We start from the raw sequence: 27,888 nt of genomic DNA on the forward strand, positions 1-27,888 counted from the left end.
TTTGATAATGGAATAAACTTTTTTGAATAGAAATGTATATTTTACAACCCCTGCAAAATTGAATACATAACTCAACATCTGGTGACTTGCTAAATTTGGAAGGTTTTCCTTCAAGTAACATTTAATTTCCGAAAAAAAATGATTGGCTTAAAGTAACAAATTTGCTTGAAATGAAGTAGCTTTCATGCGTAATGCGTTACCGATTGTTGTTTATTTAGGTGTGGTTGGCATAGTATCTTTGGAAAGACAATACAAGTATTTACACTCTGCCGGGAAAACCTTGCTAATTTCAGTGCACTTCTGTCTTTCAGATGAAAGTTTGGCATGGGTTACATTACTAGATGTACAATCGCCCAACGTGTCAGAAGAAATCAAACAAACTGAGCCGTGAACCTTCTTCTAAAATTCAAAAGCATGTTTCTTTTGGATGATGAAACAACAACACCTATTTTTGATAATGATTTGCCCTATTTTTCATGGCAAGTTTGTGTCAAGGTGATAGCTGCCGGCTTTGCCATTTACTTGGTAATATTCATTTTTTCACACTGGCTATCTTTTTGTTTCAGTTCTACTTATCGCTGCTTGTCGGCCAAAGAGCAGGTCTTTTGGAATTTGGCTGCCACCCGTGCAGTGTTTGGAATTCAAAGTATTGTCGTTGGCTTGAGGGCTCTGCTTTTTGACACGGACTTGTATGCAGACCCAATACGATCACAGCATGATTGGACATGGGTTGCCATTCTGGTGTCAACTGGCTTCTTTCTCTTTGAAAATGTGGCCCTCCATACATTCAATATCTTTTTCTGGACATGCGATATTTTCTTAGCCATTCATCATTTTTTTGCCTTCGCTGGCTTCTTGGGTGCTGTGGTTTGCAGCACAGCTGGACATTATATACCAGTGATAACATTGCTCATGGAAATGAGCACTCCTTTCACCTGTGTGTCATGGATGCTTCTTAAGGTAAGAATATAAATGCAGTTTTATACAAACTACGAGGTAAAGTTGAAGTGTAATAATAATTTCACCTGTGACTGAAAAAAAACTAAAGAATATGATTTCTTGTGGGCATTTTATTTAGCGCACATTTACATCCAGGGAGCAATTGAGCTCTTTACAGAGAACCTTTTATAATTATCGTCCACTGAATCCTGCCCTGTCTGGCACTTACTGGCCTTGATAGTCAGGCCTGGTTGTTTCAGAGCCTAAAACACTTCCCTGCGGTGGATCACGTATTCGTCCCAGCTGGAGCTGAAGACAGCAGTGTCATTTTGGGAGGCTAGACTGGCGTTTTCCAGCCTAGCTAGGACCAAGCTGACCAACCTCTGGAAGGTGGCACGGGCATTCTTTAACCCAAAGGGCATAACCATCAATTGAAAATGCCCTTATGAGGTGGAGAATGCTGACCGCTCCTGGACCCCCTCTGGACAATCTGCCTATACCCTGACATCGAGACAAAGGTACTAAGGAACTGTGCAGCCCCAAACCTGTCAATGAGGTAAACGGGAGCTCATCTGCTCTGGAAATGGGGTGGGCATCAGTCCTGGTGACTGAATTGAGCCCCCTGTAATCCTCACAGAACCTGATTTCTAGGATGCTGCCTGGTGGGGCAGACTTGGGTACCAGTACCACTGGGCTGGAACAGGGACTACAGGAGGGCTTGAACACCCTCAGACCCAACATCTTAAAAACCTCATCTTAGATACATACTCTTACCTGGTCTGACAGACTACATTTTGTTGTTGACAAGCATGCTGCCCCTTTACCAATGTTATGGATACACCAGTTGGTGAACCCAGGGGTAAGGGAGAAAAGAGAGGAAAACTGTCCCAGTAATTTGTGATAGTCTCTCTGCTGCTCTTCTGTCAGTGTGGGGACAACTCTCTTCACTGAACCATCTTGCTCATTGGAAGACAATAGTTCCTGGAGGGGTTCACTTTCATCCCTCTCACCACCATCTATCACCATGAACATTGTCAGTTTAGACTTCTTGAAGTGAGATTTCTGTTTGTTGGCATGCCGGACCCTTAAGGGTTTCCTGGATATCTGGAGGTCAGACAGGAAGGTGACCTCCCCTATACTATCTTTGACGTCATTGGACACTGTCCATCAATCCTGTAAGGCTCGCGACTCCACAGGCTCCATCACCCACACCTTCTCGCCAGGTTGGTATTCCACCTGAGTGACCTTCTGGTCGTACCACTGCTTCATCATTTCCTGGCTAGCCTCTAGATTTGCAGTGGACTCTTTCATGAGATGCCTCATCCGAGCTCTGAGGGCTATCATGTAGCTCAGAACATCTTGTGGGGTCTTACTCCCACCCCTCATTCACAAGACTTAGAGGTCCTCTAGCAGAGTGTCCAAACAGAGGCTCAAAGCTTTCTGTGGCACTTCCATTTACACAAAGAGCAGGCATGGTAACAGAATGTCCCACTTATGTCTCAGGGGCTTGGAACCTTTCAACAAGCCTATTTTTGGGGGTGGGGGGTAAGTTATGGAGAACGTGTCGATTACCCCCACACACATCACAACAGATCTTCATGTAGGCAAACATGAAGTTGGTACCCCTGTCAGACACACCCTCCGTGGGGAAACCCACTCGAATGAAGATCCCATTGGTGCCCTGGCAACCAAAGGTGCTGACCTCAGGGGTTTGACTTCAGGGTGCTGGGTGGCTTAATCTACCAAAACCAGAATAAACCTATTCCCTAAGGCTGACTAGGGCCCATAAATGTGGCTAGCCAGTCAGTCAAAGGTTTTGGCATGTCCCAGATGTCCTGCCAGTGGGATATCATGAGCCAACTCCATTAGGAAGGCCCTGTGGCACTGGCAGATCACCAACACTCTGACCAAGACCTTAGACTCACTATAGAGGAGACCATTTGTCACAATAAATGTAGTGATCGCCAGAGGTGTCCTCGTTGGCTTGGGCCTTGGCTTGCTGCGGTAGACCCTCAAGAGTGGGTCAATCCTTCTCCATGCAGAACTCTGCCTGGGACCGTCCTCCTGCAACTTGCAACTGGCTGGCTCAAGCAGGTCTACCAGGCAGCAATCATTTCCTTTGTAGGTTCTAGGGCCTCTCTTTCAGGATCTACTCCCAGACCATGGTCACTTACAGGGTGGGTTTCCCATGCCCCTAGTTGCCCCTCCTCTTCCTGGCAGGCACATGGGGAACTGTTTTAGACTCCAGCTCTGTCTGACTTCCCTGCTGGCCTGCAATAGACCATATGGTCATAAGCATGCACCCAAGCAATCCCAACATCTCCATATGAGACATAAGCTCCACCTTCTTGCAGATGGTGTGCTCCAGGTAATTCCTCAGCAGACAGGCTATAGGTATTGCTGGACTCATGGCTACTCTCAGAGAATCAAAGACCCCACCCACTCCAGGGGAATCAACTTCTAAGATAGTGATTTACCTGGTTGTCTGCTGTCAGAACCTGGCAGACTACATCAGGAATAACTTGCTCTGAAAACACCAGATGTCACCTTGAAGTAGTCAAGTTGGCTCCTGTGTCTCTCAGAGCCCATTGATGGAGAGCCACTGCCTGCACTTCTTAGTGTTGTCAGGCATGTGAGCTTTAGGCCCATTCTCCTTCACCCGGGGACTCTAGGGTCACCTATGCACTACCCCCTAAACTAACTGGGGCAACCCTGCCAGCCCCAGCACTACACTACAATACCTAGTGTGGGCGCACCAGTGGGATCGGCTTCTTTTTGGAGCATTTGGCATCTCATTTCTTGTGCCATGACTGGCAACAGTCATATCACTGGGGATGGTAATGCCCCATGGGTTTCTTCCCACTAATAAACCCTTCCTAGGGTAAGAAGATAAATGGGACTTCCCATGAATTCTTTTGTGGGCTTTTAGAGCACTGCTTTTGGTTTTCCTTAATCGCCCCATCCTTCCATTCAGGTAGACCTAACCCACTTCTTGTGGTTCAATACCCCCGCCTCCAGGTACCTTCTTTGACACCCTGGTTCTGACCCAGAGGTCAGCCTCTTTACCAAGCTTGTTGGGCACAGTTACCTTTGACCTAAGGTACCTAACAAACTGCTTGCTCTCTCCCTTGCCCTGCCAAGAGACAGTTCCTCTATCCAGGGGTCATCGCAGTTTTTAAGGTTCAGGTAACTCTAGCTACATGTCAAATCAGACGGGGCTCCACTGCTCCTGGGTTATTAAACAGGGCATGCAGAAGGGCTTTCAAACTTCCCTGTGACTTCAGGAGATGTGATTGGCTCCTGAGTGTTCAGGTCTCCAGGCTATGAAGATCTTCTTCACCCACCAACATTGGGACCTTTGCCTATTGACACACTACATCGAACAAGTTGAGATCTGATTCACTGTCCCTTGTTCAGGAAAATCCATGGATGGTTGTCTCTGTAAATAAGGGTGTCTTGCCCTTCACTATGCTCCAACAAAACCTTGCAAGTTTCCATCTTCCATAAGCCTTAAGCAGCTGATCCCTCGGGAAATACTGTCAGGTCCCTTCCTGGTGAGTTCTATAAGTTTTACACAAACTCAGATTTCTAGCTGTATTGGCAAGGCAAGATGGTGAGTCTTGCAAAATCCTTGGGGACAAGTCTAGACTGTCCCCTGATTGGACTATTTATTTTCAAGCATGTATTCCAGACGATTCCTCTGTGGGATGCTTATCGTGGGTACTGTGGTATCAAGCTAGGTCAAGCTTCAACAAGCTCAGTGCAAGTACATCGTTCCCCAGGAAAACTCTGCAGGAAGATAATCTTGGACTCCCACAGGAACTTTTTCAATTTTAGCTCTGACCTGCAAGTCCACCAAAGCTATGGGAGCATAAAGGCCTTCCCTACAACAGTACTTGCCTCACCTGGGTCTCCTTTGTATGCACTTTTCAGGGACCACATCAACTATCATCCTGCTGGCTTCTCTGTCACGGTGGCCATGTAGGTGATATCTGTAAATTTATTTTGAATATTTCTGTTTGTGGGTCTTTGTACATAACTCCTGACAATGCTTATTAACAAATGAGAGGTACCATGTCTACTTCCAGAGGGGCCCTTCTGGGCTCCTTTTTCATATGGAACAGGGTACTAGCTATATACATTAGAGAGGGATTCCACTCTGATTAATTTCTTCTAATGTGGCCCTTCAGATCATATAGAAACCAGCTATCTGCTGACTTATTCTGGGAATCTTTGGCTATGACTGGTCCCCAGCTCTGTAACAAGGACCCATTTCCATTGGGCTTTTGTCCCTTCTCAAAAAAACGGGAGATGCAATTGCCATTTCTGTAGGCTTCTGTCTTTCTTATTTTCCCTCCTAGGATAGAAACTGTGAGGCTTCTTGACCCTTTTGTAGAATCTCTATTACAACCCTGTTGACAGCAGCTATTGTTACCTGCTTAGAGTAATTATCTTTGTAGTGCTGCCTGAGAGCCCTCCCTGAGTCAGTCATTCAGTGACTGAAATATGGTTTAAGGATTAAAAATTCTTTGCCTTCATTTCTTTTACCCAACCATGCCAGTTTTGCTTTGAAAATGAATGAATGAGGATATTTCTATAGCACACGGCTACTCGTAAGAGTGTCCCAGCACTTTTAGACCTGCCAAAGTGTATTCTACAGAGGATAATTACGCCCATGTTCACCACTAGAGTCTGAATTAAAATGTTTTCAATTCCTTTTTTGAATTTGCCTTCCTCGGGTATAAGTCTCGGATATTGAGGAAGTTTATTCCAGAAGCTTGCTGCTTTAACGGTGAAAGTGGAGCCTCCCCTACTCATGTCTCAAAGGAAACCTCATTCCTCTTGCCATAATCCTTGGATTTATACCCTATGCTGGACTAAACATTAAACTGACCTCTGAATTACAGACTCTTTTATACATACAATCTCTGTGTCACTGAAACCTAAAGTGGTTTAATTTGCACCCGATGAAAGTTGGCACAATCAAGCATCCCTCTGCACAGCAGAACCTTTTTTTCAGAAATTCAAATTTCTTTATTGTTTTCAACAATGTCATAACATCCAACACTGAGTCTTCCCTCCCCACAAACCATGGAAGATCTTTCAATCCGCATCATACAGAGTACAAGTAAGCTGCTAGCGGCACATATTCATCCTACAGGTTATCCATAGTGATAGTTAAGCTCAGCCCACCCAGGAGTCCCTAGAAATCCCCTAACCAAGCTGTTCCTCCACGGCCGTGCATCATTCCCCACTGTAGAATCCTCTACCACCTGTTGTAGGTGAAACTCCAGCATGTTCCTTTTCATAAGACCTCCCCATTTCCCTAAACTTACCGATATTGGCTATCCATGCTTTTTCTTCTTACACCAACTTCTCTTTGTCCAACTCCTGCACTCTTGTTATCCTCTTTCCCATTCCTCTTATTTTCCTTAGGGTCCCGTTCCCTAGCTAAAACTGCATAGCTTTTCATGATCTTGGCCTCTGCTTCATAGAGGGGTAGTTCCATTTTCAACCCTATTGTATCAGAGAAGGATAACCACCGATCTTCTGGAGCACTGGAGAAGGGGGATCAGAGAAAGAAATAAGGTGGCAGGTTAAAAAAAAATGATCAGGGGACACTGCCCTATAGACCCTTTGTGTGGAAACCTGGACTGCCATCAATTTCCATCTGGAGTGTCTGTGCTAATAGTGAGACTGTCCGCAAAGTTTGACGTACTCGGCTGCTGAGTCGCATGTTCCATGGAATCTTGTATGTGGGTTCCATGTAACGTGCAAGAGAGGCAGTTGTGGAAGCAATGTTTGAGGGCTGGAGATTGTGGTGACCGGCGGTCGCTCGTCTAGAACAAATAAAGAAGACTACTCACCTATATCATTCGTTGGTCTTCTTAACATCGATCCACTGGCCTAGGACACTTTGATATTGGCTATGAGGAGTCCTCTGCCAGTGTTAAAGTGATTAAACCCCAAGTGTGTGCTAAGCCCCTTCTGCTCAGCCGTCTTTTTGCCATGACGTTCAGATTCTCCCCAAACTGTATTCATCAACAGGTCTGGCAAAACCAAATTCCTGATGTCATGAACAATAAACTGAGATAGGATTTTGGTCAGATCCCCTCAACCATTGATTGATTGAACTGTTGAGCGGTATCACATTTTAATAATTATAACACTATAAAAAAAGGAATCAATTTCCGGGATATCCCCATGTTGGGCACTGTGAGTGGTATTGCAGAGATTTGCATGGAGATAACGTGTTGCCTGTGATTGTTTTAAATGTATTGCTGTCAATGTTTTTCTGAGAGTAGTGCTTTTTGAAAGTAAAGCGAGGTTTTGTTGCACACGTGAAGGCTGGGTGCCTTACACCTTGTTAGAAATGGGATTTCTGGCTGGCTGAGGCTTGCGCCAAAGCCAGGCAGAAACCACCACTCTAGTCAGGGCAAGGAAGTTACACGCCAAAGATAACCCCTGCTCACCCCCTTGGTAGCTTGGCACGAGCAGTCAGGCTTATCTCTGAGGCGATGTGTAAAGCGTTTGCGCGCGCACCCAGCAACAACACCCAAGGCCCACCACAAAGGAAACTCCACACAAGGTATTCTATAAAAATAGCCTTTGTATTATACACAACACATTAGATAAAAACACACACTTTACAATGTGCCAACAGGCACGGGCAGAATTTACAAGGGATTATATATACAGGGGACAGGGCCACATGGACCACTGTCAGGAATTAGCACTTTGTAGAAATAGCACTTAGAACGTAGGAATAATATTTTAGAACATAGCACATACAATCACTGTAGCACTAAAAATAGAACATATAGCACACAACCAGTAACTACTGGTAACCAGGAAGTACCACCTACGCAACCCTAACCACCTTTAGGAATACCACGCAGGGAACTAGGACCTCACTAGTACCACCTGTACTAGGGGAAAAACAACCACCTAAGTATCACTCTACCTGTAGGGGTCTAAGCACATAAACACAGGATGCATAAAATACATTTAGGGGTGTAAGGAAATAAACACATGATGCATAAAAACATTTCAGGTGCAGGAAAGGAACAATAGCGCCAAAACTCACATTAGCCACTACTGTGGCAGTCCCTGGGCCAACTGGCCTAGTAGGGGCAAGGACGCCCTGCGTCCAAATGTTAGGGCAAGGCTGCGCAAGCTGCGCCAGCCAACACACCGAGGCCACAACCTAAACGTTGCAGCTGCCCACTAAGTGCTGGGCAGCTGTAGGACAAGGAGTGAGGGCACTACTGTGCCTTTGGAGCCCTCTCTGAGCTATGACAATGGGGCTGCCTTGTGGGCCTCAATCAAACAACCACGGCGTTGTTGGAGTCCTGCTCAGGGACTCAAGATCATCAAAGAAATGCCCCCGTCGTCGGAGCCTTTGTGCTCTACACAACTTCTGCCCCCGTGGAGCCTCGTGGGCTCGTGAACCAGGAAATGCCTCCTAGAGCCTGTCAGGGCTCTATTAAAATATTGCCCCCGACGTTGGAGCCTCACGGGCTCTAGAACAAAGTTGGGGGCGACGTTGGAGCGGCCTGCTGCCTTTCGGGGCCGCTCTTACTTGCAACAGAATGCCCCCGTAGTTGGAGTCCCTCTGGACTCTTGGATTAAGCAATCCCAAATTGGAGCGCCTCGCGCTCTAAAGACAATTGCTGCCCAAGTCGTGGGAGCCTCACGGGGCTCGTGAGCAAACAAATGCGGCCCTCGTTGGAGCGCACACGCGCCCTTAGGAACCTCCTCGGTCCCCCACACCGCTGCCCACTGTCAGGCGGGGCAGCGAAAAAGAGAAATGAGCACTGCCCCCGCAGTGCTCTGAACGCGGTACGGGGCGGGCACCGAAGCTGTGCCCCGACACTCCCCCCACCACCTCAACACAGAGCCCCACTCACCGGGACTCCGGCGGCGCTTCCTCCTCGTCTTGGTGACCTGCAGGGTTCCCTCCACACGCGGGAGCCCTGCGCGAGGAGCCGCTGCCGCCGTCCTGCTTTCCCGATCTTCTTCCTCTGTGCAGGAGCACGGGGTAGGCTCCCGTCCGCTTCCTGCTTTTAGGTCAGGCTCCGCCCACGTCCTAGTCAGCGCTGCCTGACTTCCTGTTTGAGCCCGGACCGGGCTGCAGCGGTGATTTTTCCCGTCACAAGAGGGGTAGGCTCCCTCGTTACAGTGGATGTACGGCGGGGTGGGCACCCGCCGTAAAATAAACAAATAAGCGGGGTGGGCACCCGCCAACGAGCACAGCAAGGTCCCTGGCAGGGTGGGCACCTGCCAGGGGATTTCAGGATCTGTATAGACGGGGCAAACGCCGGGTGGGCACCGGTTTGTAGAATTAAAGCGCTCCTAGCGCTAAGGATAAAAAGTAGAAGCGCTCTCAGCGCTAAAGGCCAATAAAAGCTCCCAGACGCTCTGGGGAGAATAAGTCCAAAGTCCAGCAATAAAGTCCTTCAAAAGGCAGGGGGGCAAGGCTGGACCCAGAGCCAGCTCACTGGGCCTCCAGGCAGGGAGGTAATCCAAGTGGCGGTCCTCTGGTCCAGCAGCAGCAGCAGCCCCCCTCAGGTAAGATCCTGGCAGAGAACAGTTTCTGTGGGGACACAGCCCCATTTTTATACAGCCAAACCCTTTGTTCTGGGTTCAGGGTGAGGGGGAAAACCAGTCGCAGCTGGTTGGGGAGCACCCTTGATGTGCTCAGCCCCTCACTCTATTCACTGGCAGGGCTAGGGTCGTCAGTCGCACCACAGGGGGCGGGGCCAGCATTGTGTTTGGAAAACCCTGTCCTATTCAGGACCCAGGTGGACTCCTCCCACCCATCTAGCTGCTGATCTCCCCATTCACCACTGGGTGACTCATCCTGACACTGGGGAATCCCTAGCCCGTCACATGACACGACCAGCCAATCACGCGACAGACACACTGCACACCGAAGTGCCCACTTCTAGAAGTGGCACTTCCACACTAGGTACATGCACGCCGCACACATCATCGCGCAGCATTCACTCCCACGAGTCCGCACATACCAAACTCGGGCCTGCACACCCCACGCATCAGGAACTACTAGGGACACATACATTCCCCATGCATTCCTATGGGAGGGCAGGCCTATCTCACCACATGCACTCAGAGCACGCACGCACTTTACCCTGGGACACAGGGAAAGTGCGCAGAAACCAAACAATCACCACACCAAGTCACCAGTAAAAATCAAAAAAGTTCAGGGGTGAACCTGCCAGAAGGGCCAAGTCCAACACAACCCCCTTCCAGCCAAAACGCAGGGCAGCCCAATCACCACCGTGATGGACTTCCCTGCTTGGGGCGATAGAACACGGACGCGGGCCCGCAACTGCAGGGACACCCTCCGGTTCTACGCCACGGCGAACCCATGGAATTTTTCCTAACACCACTGTCTGGACCAACTGGGCTACCCCACTGGTACTCCCAAGTTGTCCGCGGCCAAGACCAGGCCCTAGGCCACCCAGGTGCCACTGGTCTTTGCCTAACCACAGAGTGGGGGGTAGTAACCCCTGGCACATAGCGGCCATTCTCCACTCTTCCTCTCTGAAAGACAGGACTAGACTGCCACTGGTTCTCCAGCCTAGGGTCTACACCCTCAGGCGGACCAGGAGTCTCAGGGAAGGCTCTCCTCCCCCTACCTCTTCTCCTAGGGTTCCTCCTCCTCTGGCGAGGGGTACACCTAGAACGCCATTCCAACCCAGGGTTTAACCCCTCAGGTTGTACCGGGGGCAGAGGTGGGCTCTCCCACCCTCTGCACCCCCTTCCAGAACCCTGCTCCCTACCAACTGGGGCGGTACCTCTGGAAGAAAAACTGGTCGGGACGCTGATTACAGACGACCCACCCTTCAGGTCAGGCTGATCCCAACCTGGCCTTCCAACCTCCGGCCTAGAACCTTTGGTGGAATAATTGCCTGGCACTCCAGGACTTCTGGGGATCTCCACTCCATCCCCCTGAGGCTATCAAATGACACATATGTCGAGCGACTGTCTGTCTGGCGCTGATCTCCCGTCCCCTGTCCACCTGACAGTGCGCGGAGATCCCCCAGAACAGAAGTGGTGTCACCCTGGTCACTACACGGGAACCTAGCCCAACTGGGAAGTCCCTGACCCACCGGCTCTTCCACTGGGGAACTCATCCCCCAATCACTCACGCTGGACTCCTGTACCCTCCCTACCGGAGCGGTACCGCCAGACTCCAGAACCACAGGAGCCCTGGTTACAGGTGCCCCAGGTCCTCCACTCACTAAGAGATCTTCCTCAAGTGGACTAACAGGACAGCCTAGGTCCCCAACTTGGTGTTCCCTCATGAAACCATCCAAGTCCTGAGGCAGGGTTTCGGGCGTCTGGGGACCCTCGGTCACCCCCTCACTCCTGCTCCACTGAGCCAGGCAGCGAGCCCCTACACGCTCCTCGCTATCCTGGGACCTAGCTGGGCTACACTGAGCCTCCTCCACCACGCTGGGCTGGAGGATCTCTGACCCACTATTGTTGGAATCACTCACTAATGACACTAGAGAACCTCTGGCCCTTTCCCAGCGCTCTGCTTCCTCTGCAAGTTTAAATGGACAAAAAGAGTTATACCTCAACAGGTGTTGGCGCAACCCTGGAGAACAACTACTGAGCATCTGCTCCTTGATAATCATATTTAGTACTCCATCCAAATCCTGCTCCGGGTTAAACACCAACCAGTCCACCAGTGCATCATGACATTCCTCCACAGCCTCCTCCCAAGACTGGTGAGACAGCTTCTTACTGCCCCTGAACTTCAACCTACATTCCTCCTCTCGGGAACAAGGTACCACACTCGGGGGACTGGGACTCTCTGTACTGCACTTTATATCGCTGCCCCCCCTGGACTCCACCCTCACTGGGGAATCCAGAAAACTACCACTATACTCAGGGGACAAGGAAAGGGATGAGGCGCTATCTCCTACGCTGGACCCAGCAAGGGACTCCCTACCTACGGGGTCCTCACTCTCTACTGGAGTCCAGGTACTGTCATCTTCTTCTAAATCTTCAGGGCTCCCCACGGACCCACCACCCTCCAGGTGTGAGGCCCGGGCCCTTTCTTCCTCACTGCGCTCACGTTCCCATTCATCTGCTTGCCATCCAATCATGTAGTTCCTCAATTCGTACACCGTGTCTGACTCGCTCACCCCTATGTTTCTCTCTCTACAGAACCTTTCCAACTCCTGCATACTGTAATAAACTAGATCACTGAGATCAAAAGCAGGCTCCATTCTGGCAGACGTTCTAGAGAAAAGATCACACAGGGAACCTAGGGGTCTGAGCTTAACAGGAGTACACACTTCACAAAAAGATTCAGCAAGCTCTCTAACCCAGAGAACTCACACTCACTTGCCTAGTGCCACTCACCACTCATCCACACACAACCCTCCCCTCGGACTGGTAAGGCAGTTTCTACCACCCCTGATTCCTCAACCTGACCACCACGTGACACAGGTACCAACTCTGGGCGCAGGGCGGGGGACAAATGTACAGGACACTATTACGCTGCCACCACTGGATCCCACCCTCTGGTGAATCCAGAAAACACAATGCACTAAGGGGGATGATCTACCCTCCCGAGCTAGGGACACCTAACTCACAGTGCACAAAAACACATTTCCAAGGAAATGACAATTAAAAACAATTTTAAAACAATAATCCCTATACCATGTGATTTATCTAAATGCAGAGTTTTGTAGTGCGGCCAGTTGCCGCTGCGGTACAGCGCAAACGCAAGTCCAAATCCCACCGCTGATCACCAATGTTAGAAATGGGATTTCTGGCTGGCTGAGGCTTGCGCCAAAGCCAGGCAGAAACCACCACTCTAGTCAGGGCAAGGAAGTTACACGCCAAAGATAACCCCTGCTCACCCCCTTGGTAGCTTGGCACGAGCAGTCAGGCTTATCTCTGAGGCGATGTGTAAAGCGTTTGCGCGCGCACCCAGCAACAACACCCAAGGCCCACCACAAAGGAAACTCCACACAAGGTATTCTATAAAAATAGCCTTTGTATTATACACAACACATTAGATAAAAACACACACTTTACAATGTGCCAACAGGCACGGGCAGAATTTACAAGGGATTATATATACAGGGGACAGGGCCACATGGACCACTGTCAGGAATTAGCACTTTGTAGAAATAGCACTTAGAACGTAGGAATAATATTTTAGAACATAGCACATACAATCACTGTAGCACTAAAAATAGAACATATAGCACACAACCAGTAACTACTGGTAACCAGGAAGTACCACCTACGCAACCCTAACCACCTTTAGGAATACCACGCAGGGAACTAGGACCTCACTAGTACCACCTGTACTAGGGGAAAAACAACCACCTAAGTATCACTCTACCTGTAGGGGTCTAAGCACATAAACACAGGATGCATAAAATACATTTAGGGGTGTAAGGAAATAAACACATGATGCATAAAAACATTTCAGGTGCAGGAAAGGAACAATAGCGCCAAAACTCACATTAGCCACTACTGTGGCAGTCCCTGGGCCAACTGGCCTAGTAGGGGCAAGGACGCCCTGCGTCCAAATGTTAGGGCAAGGCTGCGCAAGCTGCGCCAGCCAACACACCGAGGCCACAACCTAAACGTTGCAGCTGCCCACTAAGTGCTGGGCAGCTGTAGGACAAGGAGTGAGGGCACTACTGTGCCTTTGGAGCCCTCTCTGAGCTATGACAATGGGGCTGCCTTGTGGGCCTCTATCAAACAACCACGGCGTTGTTGGAGTCCTGCTCAGGGACTCAAGATCATCAAAGAAATGCCCCCGTCGTCGGAGCCTTTGTGCTCTACACAACTTCTGCCCCCGTGGAGCCTCGTGGGCTCGTGAACCAGGAAATGCCTCCTAGAGCCTGTCAGGGCTCTATTAAAATATTGCCCCCGACGTTGGAGCCTCACGGGCTCTAGAACAAAGTTGGGGGCGACGTTGGAGCGGCCTGCTGCCTTTCGGGGCCGCTCTTACTTGCAACAGAATGCCCCCGTAGTTGGAGTCCCTCTGGACTCTTGGATTAAGCAATCCCAAATTGGAGCGCCTCGCGCTCTAAAGACAATTGCTGCCCAAGTCGTGGGAGCCTCACGGGGCTCGTGAGCAAACAAATGCGGCCCTCGTTGGAGCGCACACGCGCCCTTAGGAACCTCCTCGGTCCCCCACACCGCTGCCCACTGTCAGGCGGGGCAGCGAAAAAGAGAAATGAGCACTGCCCCCGCAGTGCTCTGAACGCGGTACGGGGCGGGCACCGAAGCTGTGCCCCGACACTCCCCCCACCACCTCAACACAGAGCCCCACTCACCGGGACTCCGGCGGCGCTTCCTCCTCGTCTTGGTGACCTGCAGGGTTCCCTCCACACGCGGGAGCCCTGCGCGAGGAGCCGCTGCCGCCGTCCTGCTTTCCCGATCTTCTTCCTCTGTGCAGGAGCACGGGGTAGGCTCCCGTCCGCTTCCTGCTTTTAGGTCAGGCTCCGCCCACGTCCTAGTCAGCGCTGCCTGACTTCCTGTTTGAGCCCGGACCGGGCTGCAGCGGTGATTTTTCCCGTCACAAGAGGGGTAGGCTCCCTCGTTACAGTGGATGTACGGCGGGGTGGGCACCCGCCGTAAAATAAACAAATAAGCGGGGTGGGCACCCGCCAACGAGCACAGCAAGGTCCCTGGCAGGGTGGGCACCTGCCAGGGGATTTCAGGATCTGTATAGACGGGGCAAACGCCGGGTGGGCACCGGTTTGTAGAATTAAAGCGCTCCTAGCGCTAAGGATAAAAAGTAGAAGCGCTCTCAGCGCTAAAGGCCAATAAAAGCTCCCAGACGCTCTGGGGAGAATAAGTCCAAAGTCCAGCAATAAAGTCCTTCAAAAGGCAGGGGGGCAAGGCTGGACCCAGAGCCAGCTCACTGGGCCTCCAGGCAGGGAGGTAATCCAAGTGGCGGTCCTCTGGTCCAGCAGCAGCAGCAGCCCCCCTCAGGTAAGATCCTGGCAGAGAACAGTTTCTGTGGGGACACAGCCCCATTTTTATACAGCCAAACCCTTTGTTCTGGGTTCAGGGTGAGGGGGAAAACCAGTCGCAGCTGGTTGGGGAGCACCCTTGATGTGCTCAGCCCCTCACTCTATTCACTGGCAGGGCTAGGGTCGTCAGTCGCACCACAGGGGGCGGGGCCAGCATTGTGTTTGGAAAACCCTGTCCTATTCAGGACCCAGGTGGACTCCTCCCACCCATCTAGCTGCTGATCTCCCCATTCACCACTGGGTGACTCATCCTGACACTGGGGAATCCCTAGCCCGTCACATGACACGACCAGCCAATCACGCGACAGACACACTGCACACCGAAGTGCCCACTTCTAGAAGTGGCACTTCCACACTAGGTACATGCACGCCGCACACATCATCGCGCAGCATTCACTCCCACGAGTCCGCACATACCAAACTCGGGCCTGCACACCCCACGCATCAGGAACTACTAGGGACACATACATTCCCCATGCATTCCTATGGGAGGGCAGGCCTATCTCACCACATGCACTCAGAGCACGCACGCACTTTACCCTGGGACACAGGGAAAGTGCGCAGAAACCAAACAATCACCACACCAAGTCACCAGTAAAAATCAAAAAAGTTCAGGGGTGAACCTGCCAGAAGGGCCAAGTCCAACACACCTGCTCAGTGTTTGGACTCATATGGGGTGCTTCCAGGATTGGCTTTTCCCTTCTCTGGCACCCACACACAGACTTCTCCGGAGAACTAGGCCACCTTCTGTGAAGGGTTAAGTCTTCAAAGCTCCTATGAAGTAATGGAATTGCTACGGGTCTGTGCAACAAAACATGGAAAATGTTGTTGAGCGCAGTACACCTTCCTGTAAAGTAAATATGTTATTCTTAAATATTTAGACTTACCCCAGACTTTGTACAACAAGGCAAGGATAGACCGTAACAAACAGTAATGTACATACGAGGATAGGGATGAGCACTTCTGACACCTGGCCTAGGAGTTCTGGACTCACACTTCTAAAGGATTGTGGAACAGCAACACCACTACCAAGTCTAAACCTGTCCCTACCCCAAAGATAAAATGCATTGTAGGCAAGAAAGGCTAACGCTGAAACTTCGTGTTCTGTTCAGGCGTAGCAAAACATCATCATAGTTTATTGAATCATTTAAAACTTAGTGATCACACCTTGTGAAATGAAAATTTGTGAAAGCAGCATGCAAATAGCTACCAAACGTTTCTACTGCACACATCCAAATGGCACTTTTCAAGAAAAGCTTCTACATGATGAGATGCCTGCACCATGTTTTCCTGTGCATAGGCTCCCCTCAACAAGTTAAAGCGTCAGTCTTTTTAGTGCTTTATCACCTCGACTTTGCCAACAGATTACTCTTCAGTGTCCCTCTCTTCCTATTTGTGAAACTATAGAGAACTCTGAATGCAGTCACCACACCATGCCCCCCGCTCTACCTAATCAAACTATGGTCATACCAGCCTTTGTAACACTTGCTGTCTGTAGCTAGACTTATCGCTTTAAAAGCAATATGCTTCACACATCAAGCAATTCATGCTATTGCACCACTCTTCCTGAACTTACTAGCTGTACCTTTTGACAAACGAGACCACTGAGGGCTAGTTGGACCCTCTGCTTTTTTCAGGAAGTCACAAACTAGTGGAAGCTTCTTTTCTGCTCCAGGAATTCGATTCCTGCAACACAGTTGTTACGAATGGTCAATACACTCTAACTTTGGACAACACTAAAAACCTTTCTTTTCCAAACTCCATAATTACATATGATAGTTTGTTGTCAATGATGATTCTGATGTTTCGCGCGTGGTCGGAGGGAGTGGGTGCGTGTTCTAGGTCTGATGGCCAACAGGAGTCGTTCAATGTGCTACTGCTGTTGCCAAAGATCAGTACTTCCGGCTTGTCTGCAGGCAGTTGTTCTTCATCCAGTTGGCGATGTTTGTCATGCAACTGTGGAAGTTGGTTCTGGTGGTGGTGGGGTCATCGGTGAGTGAGAGGATGAGTTGGATGTCGCCTGCGTAGGAAATTATGTTGAGACTGTGGAATCTGCCACTCACACGGAAGGGGCCCCTTGAGGCAGATAATGGGCAGAGAGAGAAGGGGAAATAGTCTCAATAATCACAACGAAAATCACTCTGTCCACAATTGATGCATAAAAAGCTAAACAGTCATTAGTAAGTAGAAAGCAGTCCGACAGCTCAGACCATCCCAGTTATGATTTACACAACATAATAGGCTGACAAGTCACATTTATTTGTTTAATTTGATCAAATTGATGAACATGGTGAAAAAAAGGGATTGTCTGAGCTGTCGGGCTGCTTTCTATTTACTAATGACTGTTTAGCTTTTTATGCATCAATTGTGGGCAGAGTGATTTTCGTTGCGTTTATTGACACTGTGGAATCTGACGATGTTGGCCAGCGGGATCATATATGCGTTTGAAGAGTGTGGGACTGAGGGATGAACCCTGGGGGACACCCCCACCCTTGGGTTCAGAGGTGAAAGGTGGGAGGTGGATCCTCTGGTTTGGTTTCTTCCGGTGAGGAAGGAGGTGATCCATCTGAGCAGTTCCCCTTGGATGCCAGTGTGGTGGAGAATTTCAATCAGCGTGTGGTGGGATACGGTTTTGAAAACTGCAGAGAGGTCAAGGAGGATCAAACTGCTGTTTCTCCTCGGTTTTGGTGCTGTGATTGCTGTGGAAGCTGGATTGGGAGGCATGGAGTAGCTGGTTCTGCTCCAGGTGTGTCATGAGTTGATTGTTGATGATCTTTTCCAGTGCCCTCACAGGGAATGGACACAATATAGATAAAGCTGTATGGAGGAACAAATAAACCAAAATTATTCGGAGGAGGATACTTTTAATTATCCTTTCATGTGTATATAAATTCACATCTCATTCTTCATTTTTTTTGAGCATGTATAACAGACATATATATTTACAAAACACAACCTAAATACAAAAAACGCAAGTACGCTACTATCCAAAACTGAGTATTCATTTAAGGATCCACCTTTCAATAGTGTGGACATCCATGAGAGCATATACATTGCATAGGAAAAACATTATCTCCAAAAGTTCAAAAGCAATGTAAAACTCATAAGTCCCAACACATTCCAATTTTTTAGGAGCCCTCTGCGAAACCAAAATGTCGACGCGGTCGCGTTTCAGCCAATTAATTCCTTTTGGCCTCTTCAGGACAAGGAAAGCAGCAGCAATCTCAAGTCGATAGAACAGCTCAGCAAGCCAACAATACTGGCAAGTGCGTGAGTCCAGTCCGTCTGTTTAATGTTTCTGGGTCTGGTGGCAATAGAGCCCCCCTGGCCATGTACACAATTCTTCAACGGGGAGCAGTCCGACGCCACTCCACTCGAGCTGCGGGAGAGGTGAGAGGAAGAAAGAGAGAGAATTCGCTTCATAATCGGCAGAATATTTAGTTAGTCACCACGCCGGACTGCTCCCCGTTGAAGAATTGTGTACACGGCCAGGGGGGCTCTATTGCCACCAGACCCAGAAACGTTAAACAGACGGACTGGACTCACGCACTTGCCAGTATTGTTGGCTTGCTGAGCTGTTCTATCGACTTGAGATTGCTGCTGCTTTCCTTGTCCTGAAGAGGCCAAAAGGAATTAATTAGCTGAAACGCGACCGCGTCGACATTTTGGTTTCGCAGAGGGCTCCTAAAAAAATTGGAATGTGTTGGGACTTATGAGTTTTACATTGCTTTTGAACTTTTGGAGATAATGTTTTTCCTATGCAATGTATATGCTCTCATGGATGTCCACACTATTGAAAGGTGGATCCTTAAATGAATACTCAGTTTTGGATAGTAGCGTACTTGCGTTTTTTGTATTTAGGTTGTGTTTTGTAAATATATGTCTGTTATACATGCTCAAAAAAAATGAAGAATGAGATGTGAATTTATATACACATGAAAGGATAATTAAAAGTATCCTCCTCCGAATAATTTTGGTTTATTTGTTCCTCCATACAGCTTTATCTATATTGTGTTTGCCTTACCCAGGTATAGGAGGGTGATTGATGGGTATACCCCCCAACTTTTTGGAATTTTTTCACTGGGAATGGGAGCAGGAGAGATTGGCCTGTAGTTTTTGAGTTCGCTGGGGTTGGCATTGGGTTTTTTGAGTGGTGGTGTGACTTAGGCGTGTTTCCAGGCATCAGGAAATATTGCGGTGGTGATAGAGGTGTTGAGTAGGGTGGTGAGTTCCTGGCCGATCCTTTTAGTTTCCAAAGTTGAAGATGTGGTGTGGGCATGGGTTTGTGGGAGCTCCCGCATGAATGGATTTCATGGTGGAGGTGGTGTCCTGGTTGGAGAGGATGTTTCAGGTGGTCAGTGTGTGGTTCGTGTTGGTTACTTTGGTGGCATACCTGTCAAGGAAGTCCGCAGGTGTGGGTTGGGGTTCGAAGTTTCTGTAAATGGTCGCGATCTTGTTATGGAAGAACTGGGCGAGATTGTCGCACAGCTCCTGTAAGGGTATGATGTTGTTTTCCCTGGCAGCCGGGTTGTAGAATTCCTTAACAATGTTGAAAAGTTACTTGGTGTTGTTGCCGCTGGTTTTGATGTGTGCAGCAAGGGCAGTCTTCTTTTCTGCCCTCACCAGACGGAGGTAGAGGTTGAGAGAGGCCTTTCGGAGGTGTCCTTGCTGGTGTCCTATCTCCTCTCCTACTGTTTGCTGTCCCGTTTTGCTGTTCTGAGTTCTTGGGTGTACCAGCTGTCTTTTTTGGAGGATTTTCTCTGGATGTTGCTCTTGATAGGGACGATGCTGTCTGCACAATTAGCGATCCAGGCGTTAATGTTTTTCATTCCCTGTTCGAGTTTGGTGGTAGTAGCAGGGTTGTAGGTGTCGAGGGCATTTGCCCAACTGGTCTCTGAAATTTTGTTCCACCCTGATAGGGGGGGGGGGGGGGGAGTGTTGGTCATCTTGGGGCTGGAGGTGCGGGGCCTGTAGATGCTGAAGTGGACAATGGAGTAATCGATCCATGCGAGTTCTGTGACATGGCTGTATTTGACACGGTTACTGGAGGTGAAGGTTTGGCCCAGCGTGTGTCATGCGGTGTGTGTTTAGGTTCGTGGACGATCTGGGTCAATCCAAGGCTGCTCATACTATCGAAGAGGTAGGTGTGCAGTGTTTTCATCATTGGGGTCATCGATGTAGAAATTTAGGTCGCAGAGGAAGATGTAGTCCTTGGAGTCTAAGACTTGGGACGCAATGAAGTCTGTGATGATGTTACAGAAACTGGATCATGTGTCTGGGCGTCCGTATGTGAGGATGCCTCTGATGGTTGTCTTGTCCGTGTAGAGCTTGAAGTTGAGATGTTCCATGGGGTGGTGGTGGTGGTCTTTTTGTTGTGGTGGTACACTGTATGGTCTCTTTGTGGATGATGGCTGTTCCTTCTCCCGGCTTGTTGGTTCGGTCCTGGTGAGTGATTTTATATCCATCGGGGATCGCTGTGGCAGTGTCTGGGGCAGATGTGAGGTTGAGCTAGGTCTCAGTGGAGAAGATGATGTCATGTGCGAGGGTGGTGATGAAGTCCCATAATTCAGTAGAATGCTTGCATATTGAGCTTGTGTTGAGATTTGTTCAGATGGTGTCTGTGGTATGTTTGGGGTGGTTCTGGTCGGTGGGCTGGTATCTGTGCAGTGGCAGATGAAGTGGCAGTGGGTGCAGGTGTAAGTTCCTACCGTGTGGGTCAGCACTGTGGCAGTGTTTGTTGCGGCATCCGGGGTCGAGGACGTAGAGCTCGCGATAGTGTATCTCGGCGGCGAGAGGGCCATGGGTCTTGGCACTGGGCACGGTCCAGGTGCAGACGGGCGCAGGTGGGCTTGTCTCTGGCACACCTTCGGAGCACCAGCGGCATGCCCGCTGTGTGCGGTCACGCTGTGGTCTGCATTAGGTAGGTCCTGGGGTGGGCGGGACTTCTGTTGGTGGGAAGAAAGGTGAGTGGGAAAACCCACAGCTGCAATGTCACTGGCTCAGTCTGGAACCAGCAGGAACTGGAGTCCAGACGCAAGTGGCAAGGTAGGTGTCCAGGTGCCTACTGATAAGGTCGTGCTGCGGCCTGCATTATGTAGGTCCTGGGGTGGGCGGGACTTCTGTTGGCGGCAAGAACGGAGATTGGGAAAACCTAGCTGGAGGCCATTCCTGGAGGATGACTGTTTTCAGCTTTCACTCTAGTATGATAGACTTGTGTTTGTTAGTTGAAATGGGTAGTTGTGAAGTATGTAGATGATTTTAGGGAGGAGTATAATTTTGATTAATGCAGTTGTCCCAAGTATTCACATTGGAAGCAAAGGCCAGTGGATATTTGCTCTAATAACGGTTGGGTGTTTTCTGTTCTAGCTACAATCTCATTTGTGGCTATCTGCATGCCTAGGTATTTAAAGCACCGTGCACTCGTTATTATCATGGTTAGATAAGGTATCACTTCATCTTCTGCCTAGAGGAAACAGTCTGGTCTTGTTCTCATTTACTTTGAGTCCGGAGTATCCCCTTAATTCGTTTAGAGTCTGTATTGTCTTGGGTCTGGATAACTAAGTTACTTAACTAAATCAGTAAGTCATCAGCATAGAAGTAGATTTTGACTTTGATAGTATCAGATCATTTAAATGCTTTTCTGTTCTCATCCTGTGGTAGCGGTTTGATGGTTATAACAAAGGGCCAGCTATTAAGGACTCGCTAAATTGAATGTAGGTAGGAATTGCAAAAATATTTGCGATTCCTTAATATTCCTTAATTGCGAATCGCAAATTGAGATTCGTAATCAAGGAATACCATCCCATTCATTCCTATGGGCCAAGAGGAATGAATAGGATTTGCGCCCGCAATTTGAGAGTAACCAAGAGTCACTCGCAAATTCTGGGCACAATTTCAAGGGTGCAAGGGTTCCAAAAGGACACCCTGTTGCACCCCTGAAATGTGCATGTGTGCACATGTGGCGCACATACCCTAAGGGCATGAATGTGTGCCACATGGCACTTTACAAAAAAAAAAAAAAAAAAAAGTCCTTTTTTTTAAAGGAACTCGCTAATTACCACCAACTTGAAGTTGGTGGTAATTAGCGAATCCTTAAGGCCAAAGTGCACTTTCTTTTGTGCTACTTACATTGCATTTAAGGAATCTCAATATGTGATTCCTTAAATGCAATCGCAAAATAAGAAATCACAATTTTTGCGATTCTTACCTACATTGCTCAAAGCCAAATTGCGATCGCAAAGGCTGAAATTCTGCGAATTTCGGCGTTTGCGGTCGCTATTTGGCTTCCTACATCTGGCCCAAAATCTTATGGCAACTGTGGGCATCTGTGCCTGCCTTATCTCCCTCTTTAGATCAAAGGCTTCTGATCGGTTATCCTTGCTCTTACACTCACCACCAGTCTGTTGTATACTTGATGTCTGAGATGTAAATTGGACCAAATCCAAGTGGGAGAAGAGGTAGTCCCATGATAAATGGTTGAAAACCTTCTCAAAGTGCATGGGCAATACGATCAAGCAGTTCATGCAGCCGGTGTGATGGTGTTGTGTACTCTTCCTCTCGTTGATCAGTTTAGCATAATGCCACTCTGGTCTATGGGGGCCAAGTCAGTGATCACTCTGGAGAGGTGACTGGACAGTATTTTGGCTTCCAAAAGACTAGGGATATTTGACTATATGATGCTCGATGCACTTATTTCTGTTTATAGTACTGTGAAGCAACATGATGCCTATATGAAGCAGAACTATGTGCATCATAAAAAGTTACCTGGTAAGACCTGTTTTTACCCTTTAATACCACTGAACATACCTGTTTGCCCATTGAGGGTCATCAGCTGTTCTGAGTAACCTATTGCAACCTTGAAGGCATGCATTGTGCTCCAGTAATGTAGTAAACTTAAATTTACAAGAAGACGGATGGTTGACTGATGTATTTAACTAAACAAAAGTAAGTGGATGAACTGGTAATTTATATCTTAACTGTTTCATTACACCAGGAATGCTGTCTACCTAACAAGGCAGTCCTCACGCAGAGCACCAAGTTATTTAATAAGATATCTCTTACCTAAGGTATGCTTTGCATTTGCTAGAATCTGAATGTAATTTGCATAGCCCTATAAACCCTCATTCCACTCCCATCCGCTCTCATCTGGCACACATAGACCAGCATTCATGGGCAAACTGCCATTCATGAAATGAGGAAACCTGTTTCAAGAATTAGTAGTTGAGTAATTTCACACACTTCACAATCTGCAACAAATTGCATATTATGCACCACATGGTTGTGCATCACTAGTAATGCATGAAGGACTTGTACCAAAAAAACACCAGTCTGATCATTACCTATGTAGACCCAGGACCAGAACAAAGACACATGACTGTGAACCTACGTTTATTAGATTTTGCTTCATGTTGATAGGAGAGTAGCCTTGGTCAGCTCTCAGTCATTGCATGCCTCATCGATCAGGCGAGGGCGAGTGGAGTTCTGAACTGGGCTCCTCCACACGGATGTCGACAGACTTGGGTTTTCCAGTGAAGATTACTTTGTTCATTGTGTATTCCAAAATGGCCCTTGTAGCTGGACAAGCAAGGCACACAGCCCCTTGTCTAAGATCAAGGTGTGCTTATACACTAAGGATAAAATAAATCGAGTTTATGTTGTTTTTTTGTTATGGGGTCAGAGATTCATAGTCGCTCAGATTGCATTTTATGGATCTAGTGGTTGTTTTGGCACACATGTTTCTGGCTTTTTTGCTATATACCACATTAACTTCAGTTAACTCCCTTAAGTGATTCCTAATTTCAAATCCGCTTCAGTCAGTCACTTCCAGCCCAAAGAAGTCTCATGTAAGAACCCCATGACTACCATTTAAAACCACTGCCATTTAAAATGTAAGACTCCGCTCATCTGTAATTCCAAATAGTTAAATGACCCCATGTCTTTGTAATAGTCTAAGTGTCGTTTTGTTAAAGCGTTTTGCAAGTGTTTTGTTTTAACAAATAATTTCTAAATAATGCAAATGAATAAATAACTCTCTTAAAAAAAACTGAACAAACCGGTTTAAGGTCATGTCAGGTCATATGCAATGCTTACACAATTTTAGATGCATAACTTGATGCAAAAGGCTAGCCCTGATCTTTCCATCGTTGGAATGTGCTTTTACAAGCCTGTAAAATTTGCCTGCAGCAATGTGATCTTGGTGCTAATTCATTTTCCTTGTATTACTGATAACAGACCTACTTTCATGCACTTTTATACAGAGTAGGTCATTTTTAAAAAGAATGGGTTTACACCACTCCGCTCCTTTTTTAAAATGTTGTAAAAAAAAATTACGTTGTTTTATATAGCGCGAACTTGACCCGGATTGGGTATCAGAGCACTTTACATAGCACCAGTTGCGTTACATGAGGACACATTCATTTCTTTTTGTTAGGCACGGGGAGATTAAGTCATTTTCCCAGAATCACAGGATGTTCAGCGTCGTTGCCGAGACTCGAACCCAGTTCCCCAGATTCGAGGACGACTGCCCTAGCCGTTAGGCCAACTCCTCTCCCCAATTCCTTCACCATGTTCTCAATTACCACTTACATGGCATTACCCAAACAATGTGTCCGGAATATTTTTTGTTTTTGTGAATGCTTTCTTTGATATTTTACCGGTGTTAGACATGACATCCTTAGTGTGGAATTCCACCAAACCTTTTGCTTTCACATCCTGTTTATTCTTTTTGTTGCTGAACTTGTTTTTGTTGGTATTAGGACACTTTGACCCTGCTAATCAGTGCAAAAGTGCGTGTGCTCTCTCTTTAAGACATAGTAAAATTGGGTTGTACCTAATATTCAAATGTAATTTTCATGTATGTCCCCAGTGAAGGGAACCAAATGTACCCACGGCCTTTAAATTAATTGCTCCTAGCAGGCAGCAGCACACATGGCTAAAGTAGCCTTTTAAAAACATGTCTCCGGTCTGCCACTACAGTGTGTAGTTTCGTTGTTGTGTTTTTTAATATTTTTTTTTTCATTTAGCGTTTTTTGATTGTAGCCAATTTGAAATACAAACAACATTACAAGATATGCTGAGAGTCAAACAGTGGCACGTCTATCTATGCAAGATCTCTAGGGTGCATAAGCGCCAGCTCCCAGTCCATATCTTCTAGTTCTCCCAAATCCCGTACCCATCGTACAACCTATTGTTATTCTCTGTTTTTTTTTTTTTTTTTTTGTAACCTATTTGTATTAAATTTCCATGATATTACAGTTTACACACATAAACGTGCATAGCTCATACAATACACTATAATATCAAATACAAACCTAACACTATTCTACCCACTCCCACCCCCTGTACAGACTCAGCCATATGTTAATATGCTTTTCCGGCAGGCAGCCCCACAGTATGAACCTTAGTATATACAAGCTTAATTATATTCCGTGGTCTTTATAGTACATATCAAGTGTACATCATCCCTCAAGCTTAATTATATTCCGTGGCCTTTGTAGTACATATCAAGTGTACATCATCGCGCTTCCCGCCTGACACATTCTAGCAATGAACACCAAAAAGTGAGGTGGGGATCTCCTACTGCATCTCTACATCCATGGCTTTAAATTCTTCTAGCATCGCATTCCATTCTAATTAGATGTTTTTTTTGCGCAATCCTCTATGTTCCTCCCATTTAAGCTCTGCCCCTTCTGCCCTTCCCCATCTAACCATTTCATTGTACCAGTCTATTAGCAATGGTGATCTGGTAGATTTCCATCTCATAGTAATCTTTCTCTTTGCCAATATCAAAGCCAGGTTTGCAAATTTGCGGACAGGGCCACCTTTCGTACCACCCGGCCCCAGTCCTAATATACAATACTCCAATGGGTCCCTGATCCTCACTGGGACAACCTCATTCACTATTCTGTATACTGCTGCCCAGTAATGTGTCAATCTCGGGCAGCTCCATGTCATATGTAGGAAAGCTGCGTTTGAGGAATGGCATCTAGGGCAAGTATCTGCCGTATCCGGGTACATTAAATTTAATTTGCGCGGAGTCAGATAGGCACGGTGGATGATCATGAGTTGTATGAATTTGAATTTTGGATTCCTGGAGATCTTCCTGGACTACCCCAGTAGGTCCTTCCATTCCTTATCATTGAGGACCCGCCCTATATCCGTGTTCCATTTGTCTTGAGTGTTCTGAAGTGAAATTACCATCAAGTATTGCATATGTGTCAGCGCATGCGTTGGGGGCTCCGCACCCTCCGGAGCCCAGACAGTTCGAATGTACCATGTGATATTTACAAGAATGAGAAATAAGGCATTAGACACACCTTGTGCGTCCACGAATGTGTCGTGGTTCATCGGCGTACCATCTGTAAATAGCATGACCACCGTGTTCACAGCCAGCTCGTCCCAAACCTCTATATGCCTACGCGTTATCGTCCCTAATGGTAATAGGAGTCCCACTAGAGGAACGTTGGGAGCATAATGGGATAGTACCTTTGTGTATCGTATTGCCCTTTTCCAGTGCATCAAAGCAATTCTGAGTAGTGGTACCGTCTGAGGAATCCTGCTGCTTGGTAATAAAAGCGTATGTAATCCACCCTGTTCCCATGCACGGCGCTTCAGGAAATTTCTTGTAAATTGCGTCCTACAATCCAATACACCAGCCACTGTAGCTGTCCTGCATAATAATAAGCCTTCAGGTCCGGTACCCCCAAACCTCCGTGCATCGTGTCTAGTTGTAATTTAGTGAGTCATATTCGCCTCCTTCCCACACCAATTCTTTGAGTAAGGAGTCCAATATTTTTAAAAAAACGGCGCTGATATCATGATCGGCAGATTGGTGATATAGTACATCAGTCTGGGAAGGACCACCATTTTTGCAATGGCTACACGTCTCGACACCAATAGTGGCAATGAGGTCCAGAATCGTATTTGCGCTTTAAGTGCCGTTATAGCTCGGTTCCGATTTCCATCTAACCTGTCCTCTGTCTCTCTATATACCTGTATTCCCAGATAGTTAAAGGTAACAGACGCTATGGGAAATGTCCAGCGTCCAAAGTGTATCGGGCCACTCGTGCCATGTCGTTAAAAAAATACACATATGATTTGGTTTCGCTTATGGAAAGACACTGAAATGTAGCAAAGATCGTGGGGATCGGATTATAATTCCCATTCAAATTATTGAAATATAGTATGAGGTCATCCGCATAGGCCGAGACAATGTGCGACTCACTTCCTATCCGTATCCCCTAATGTCCTGCCAGTGCACGTAATTTAAGAAGTAGAGGTTCAAGGCCTAAAATAAATAAGAGAGGTTGAGAGTGGGCAGCCCTGTCTGGTCCCCTTTGCCACCACATATGGTTGAGAGACGTGAGCACCTGTGCGTGCCCGTGCTGTGGGGTTCATATAGAGCAGCTGTATCCATTTCACAAACTCCTCTGGAATTCCAAACTTTGGGAGGGTACATATGCCATTGCAATGAATCAAACGCTTAACAGAGGTCTAGAGAGATACAACCTTGTGCCTTGGCTTCAGTCGGTGTACAGGACATTACTTGATGAAGCCTCCTAATATTAAGAGCCGTGCATCTACTCGGCACAAACCCACACTGGTCAGTGTGAATCAGTCGAGGGATAAACTGAATAATTCTATTTGCCAGTAATTTACTCAAAATCTTATAATCGGTATTTAAAAGTGAGAGTGGGCGGTAGCCTGCTATGTCTTTATTATCCCGGCCCGGTTTGGGGAGTGAGACCATTGTCGCTTGCAGTGTAGTGCTAGGAAGCGAACCGGTGTCTAACGAAGCCTGATATAGTCTCAGCAGATCGGGGATTAACAATTCTGAGCATGTTGCATAGAATTCTATGGGTAATCCATCATTCCCTGGAGTTTTGTTGCGAGGGAGAGCCTTTATGGC

General features: G+C 47.6%; 1 protein-coding gene across 1 annotated transcript in view; it reads left to right on the forward strand.

Annotated features, from left to right (window-relative positions):
• CLN8 (CLN8 transmembrane ER and ERGIC protein) overlaps nt 1-27,888 on the forward strand; it is a 183,305-nt gene that overhangs the window by 52,858 nt on the left and 102,559 nt on the right. Inside the window, exon 2 of the mRNA XM_085610809.1 lies at nt 312-960. Coding sequence (XP_085466935.1) covers nt 415-960 — 546 coding nt within the window. The 5' untranslated portion in view covers nt 312-414. The remainder of the gene's footprint in view (nt 1-311; nt 961-27,888) is intronic.

This window comes from Triturus cristatus, chromosome 6 (genome assembly GCF_964204655.1).
Source record: "Triturus cristatus chromosome 6, aTriCri1.1, whole genome shotgun sequence".
Taxonomy (NCBI): domain Eukaryota; kingdom Metazoa; phylum Chordata; class Amphibia; order Caudata; family Salamandridae; genus Triturus; species Triturus cristatus.